The 5,120-nt window shown below is 47.0% G+C and overlaps 1 protein-coding gene across 1 annotated transcript; it reads left to right on the plus strand.

Moving 5' to 3' along the window:
* Nucleotides 1–620: 620 nt before the first annotated feature.
* LOC125508894 (fasciclin-like arabinogalactan protein 2) lies at nt 621–3,598 on the plus strand. The gene is made up of 2 exons (XM_048673691.1): nt 621–1,080; nt 2,431–3,598. Exons 1-2 carry the CDS (start codon nt 724–726, stop codon nt 3,280–3,282), a joined length of 1,209 nt encoding a protein of 402 aa, XP_048529648.1. The 5' UTR covers nt 621–723; the 3' UTR covers nt 3,283–3,598.
* The last annotated feature ends 1,522 nt before the right edge of the window (nt 3,599–5,120 follow it).

Below are 5,120 nucleotides of genomic sequence, written 5' to 3' on the forward strand. Positions count from 1 at the left end.
AGACCAAAACCCCTTGTATTCCTCCTTGCTCTCCTTCCTCCCTCCATTCACCTCATTCCCTCAAAATTTATGCATAACTAGTTGCAGTGGCATTTATCGAATTAACCCAATGTCCAAGTATGCGCTATGTTGCTGTGCTTAAATGTGTTTTTAGCTTTCTACCATATATTTTCATGTACGCAAACTGTTCCCATTTTCGGCATCCTAGGGAAGCAGACAAGGTCGAGGGAAGAAATACTCGATTTGCCTAATAATAATAATAAGCCAAACAGAGGTCTCGAGACACGGCTACAAAACGTCGCCGTCAGCGTCCGTCACTTTCTTCCAACGGCTAGAAGAACTTGGTGCCCAATGGCCGATCACGAACGTTGTCGGTTTGGCGCTCCCCCAACAAACGTCGAGCTTGCCGTTCCAACGATCCCGATCAATGGCGCCACAAACAAATGGTAAGAAGAAGAGGCTTGCACAACACAAAACAAAGAACAGAAGAAATTCAGTTGAGAAGAGGGACAACGACAGCCCACCGGACCGGCTGGTGAGCGAAATACCCCGTCGTTCCCGGCTCCCGCAGCTACGTAGTACACACCTCCTCCCCTCTCCCGCCAATACATATACACACCAACACACACACACCCTTCCTCACCTCTCTCGCTCACATCTCTCCTCTTCTCTCTCCCCGGCCTCTCTTTCTCTCTGCGTGTGGATACTGTTGTGTCCTTGGCAATGGCGAGGAGCCGGCAGTCCATCCTCCTGGCCTTCGCCGTCGGAGCAATGGCGGCGGTGCTGCTGGCCTCCCCGGCGGCGGCCAAGAGCTACAACATCACCAAGATCCTGGCGGCGCACCCGGAGTTCTCCAAGTTCAACGCGATGCTGAGCAAGACGCGGCTCGCGTCCGACATCAACCGGCGCCAGACCATCACCGTGCTGGCCCTGGACAACTCGGCCATGGCGGCGCTGGACCACTACACGCTGCCGACCGTCCGCCACATCCTTTCCCTGCACGTCCTCGTCGACTACTACGGCAACAAGAAGCTCAAGCAGCTCTCGCGCGGCGCCACCGCCTCCGCATCCATGTTCCAGGTATGCACACGACACAATTGTATACATGTATACATATAGATTTTGGTTATTACAGTTTAGTTGCACACATGCCAACTGTGCACAATATATAGCTATCTCGATCGATGGTTCTAACACATCCAGAAATTATCACCATTTTGCAAGATCCAAGTCAAAAGAGATTTTTTGATATCTAAGTCCAGTGGCGGAGCTTAGTGGAGATCAACCTGGGCCATCGCCCAGCCCATTTGCCCCTCCTAAGATGTGTCCGAAGCTCCGCCACTGTCTAAGTCAACACCCTTAGCCATCCGATTTCTCTGTGTTGAGAGTAGTTTGAATTTTCGTTTCGTAAGTATTTTTGCCATAGCCGAAACCAGCGAATACAGTTTCCATTTTCGGCCAAACGGAACGAGATTAGCACTTCAATTCGATTGCAATCCAATAAAATATTTTGAATTTTTAAAAATTCTTTGATTTTTAATTTGTTTGTACTACCATAATGGCTGGAATATTATGACCGGAACATAAACTATTTCAGTACTTACCCACAATGACTGAAATTTCACTGAGAGTGAACACCATACTTAAGATACATGCAGAGATGGGGGAAATCTTGATTATATGACATGGACTGATATAAGTAGATCTAAACTGATTTAGATATAAACATGCCATATGGCATAAATTATGCAAGATACTAACAAACTGAGAAAACCAACACAATTTGTCACATGAAAAAACAAAACCAATTTAAATACAAACAAATACTCCTACAAAATATGTATTTCAACCGCCCATCTGCTCTACGTATTATCTAAACCGATGTTCTCAAAAAAAAATTAAAAAAAAACCGATGCTACTAATAGTAGTGGTGTTCATGTAGTTCGCAAAAGCTATAGATACAAGCCACTGAAAATGTGCTCCTTGGCATAGCCAGCCATGGTATCAATTGAGTATCACATTTTCAACCCAAGTTGTTGATTCTTTGGCCACAAAATTCCACGATGATGATCGGGCCGTTGGTTGCCAAGTCACTAAAGCAGACAGTGGTACTGCTGTCGTACTAATTCGCCCACGTAGATGTTTGGCACGGTAGGCTTGGAATTCCATTCAGCCCAGTTGCTGTTTCCTTTAGCATACATATACTAATTTCCTATCTTCCATACCTACAGGATTGATTGACTTCTGGGCCTACATTGTCCAATCATGTACACATAACAGAGGAACGGTTATGGGACATAGTATGATTTATCCTCATTAGTTGGCTAGATTAAACAAGAGTATACTCATTAAATAAACACGTAGATTACATGTAAACAAAGTATCGCGAAATGTATAATTTTGATTTGCTAACGCGCTCGATGCTTTCAGTCGACGGGGACGGCGTCGGGCATGTCGGGGTACGTGAACATCACGTCCCACAAGGGCGGCAAGGTGGAGTTCGTCAGCCAGGACGCCGACGACACCGTCAAGCCTTCCCGCTACGTCAAGTCCATCAAGGAGATCCCCTACGACATCTCCGTGCTCGAGATCGCCTCCGTGCTCTCCTCCTCCGAGGCCGAGGCGCCCGTCCCGCCGCCGGCGCCCGTCGACCTCATCGAGCTCCTCTCCAAGAAGCACTGCAAGTCCTTCGCAGGGCTCATCTCCGGCAACGCCGACGTCTTCCGCACGCTCAACGACACCAAGGACAACGGCCTCACCCTCTTCTGCCCCGTCGACGCCGCCGTCGCCGCCTTCATGCCCAAGTACAAGAACCTCACGGCCAAGGCCAAGACGGCCATCCTGCTCTACCACGGCGTGCCGGACTACTTCTCGCTGCAGCTGCTCAAGTCCAACAACGGCATGGTCTCCACGCTCGCCACCACCAGCGAGGTCAAGAAGGACTACAGCTATGACGTCCAGAACGACGACGAGAAGGTCACCCTCGTCACCAAGGTCGTCACCTCCACCGTCACCGCCACCGTCGGCGACAGCGAGCCGCTCGCCGTCTACGCCGTCTCCAAGTTCTTGAAGCCAAAGGAGCTGTTCAAGGTCGCCCAGGCGCCAACGCCCGCCCCGTCAAAGAAGGGCAAGAAGGAGGCTGGCGACGACGACGACTCGTCTGACAACGAAGATTCCGATGATGCCACCACTGACAAGGGTGATGCCGCGCCAGCGGTATACGGGCGATGGGCCACCGCGGCTGCGACGGCGGGAGCAGTATTGGCATTGTTGATGGCCTAAAAGAGTACGTAAAAGCCGCCGGCTGTTTTATGCATGTTCAAATTTAATTATTACCCCTATATATTTGTTTTCCCTTTGGTATTTTTAATCTTCCTTTTTCTGCGGGAAAATCTCTATCACTTGTTAGTGGTGGTAGAAACAAAATAAGTCGGCGGCTGGTCTCCTTCAAACATCTACAAAATTCAAGAAACTAGCTTAGAGGTGCGATGTGTAGTTTCTTTTTGGAGTCTTGTTGATTGCTAGTATGATGTAATTATTTGCCTTGTAATTAATACAGCTGGAATGTTTTCATGTATGGTACCCTTCTATTGCGATATACCCATGTTGTGCAAGCGATCATCTCTTCTTTTTTACATGCCCTAAGTCCTTCTACCCCTAGGGCGCTGGTGATCTCGTTTGGTGGATGCACTGACCATGTGACCTCTGAGGCATTGTGTGTGACGCTGCAACGGTCTACGCCCATGGTCTCTCGCCTTTCTATTGACAATGTGGCTGCCTTTAGAGGCATTCCAACCCTAACTCCGGAAGGCGCCGATTCGAGTGCAAGGCCTCATGCACATCAAGATGCTGATGGTTTGCAGCATGAACGTTGAGACCTCTGCATCTATCATCTTTAATAAAACATTCAGTTCATTCGTTTTCCGGTATGGGTATTGGGGACAAGGCTTCCAGACTAGGTGTTTCCATGGGCTCTAATGGGCATGAGGTGGCCATTCCGATCAATGAGTTGTTAAACCGGAGACTGATATGGCTTGTGTTATGTTACAAAAGACCGGCGCTGTAACACCTCTGGAAGATGGTGGTCCCTATAGATTTTTAATTCCTGTAATCCAAGATTTATGTGAGGACCTTAATCCTAGGGAGGATAGGGTACCAGAGAGTCATGTTTTAACTCTTTGGTATCTCAAAAGACTCATCTCACCCGCCCTAAGAAGCAATATCTCTCTGCGGTGCGTCATAGTACCCGTAACAAGGTTCAAATAATCGGTATGAGCAACTAGAGGGGGGGGGGTAGGTGGCCAACAAATTAAAGCTCCTTAATAAATTTTCGGTTTACTCCCTCTGTTTCTTTTTAGTCTGCATATAAGATCTGGTCAAAGTCAAACTTTATAAAGTTTGACCAACTTTATAGAAAAAATATTAACATTTACAGTACTAAGGCTATATGGTATGAAAGTTCATTTCATGATGTATCTAACAATATTGATTTCATATTGTGAATCTTAATATTTTTTTCTATAAACTTAGTCAAAGTTAAGAAAGTTTGACTTTGACCAAATCTTATATGCAGACTAAAAAAACGGAGGAAGTACAACAAGAAAGTAGCTTGTCTAGATACGCAACTAGGTGGACAATCTATATGACAAGCTCAATAAGAAGTACAAGCCTAACAGTAAACACAATAATAAAAACTTGCACAAAGAAAGTAAAGGATAGAAGTAACCACAAGTGAAGATGTCAATCTCCTCTTCTTTCTCTTTGGTCTTGTCAGCGGTATCCGATGGTAGTGACCAAGTGGGTGGTGGGTGGGCTGAGGAAATCGGCCTTTCTCGAGGACTCTTGGATTTGGTCATAAATCAAGATCGGGAAATCCAGCACTGGGTGCTTCGGAAAACCAATCCGGCATCTGGCCCTGAAGGGGTTTCTCACGCTCTTTTTGATCTTAAATAAGCGGTTTCTAGATCCAATCTGACATCGATCCCGAATTCATGCGTGCCATTATGGACCAATCTGACACCGGGATGAAGGAGAGAGGTTCCAGAGACCAATCAGACGCTAGACTCCGGAAGTGTGTCTCATGCTGCTCCTTGAGTTGGTGTTTTTACCAAGATCGCGAA

This window comes from Triticum urartu, chromosome 5 (genome assembly GCF_003073215.2).
Source record: "Triticum urartu cultivar G1812 chromosome 5, Tu2.1, whole genome shotgun sequence".
NCBI lineage: Eukaryota > Viridiplantae > Streptophyta > Magnoliopsida > Poales > Poaceae > Triticum > Triticum urartu.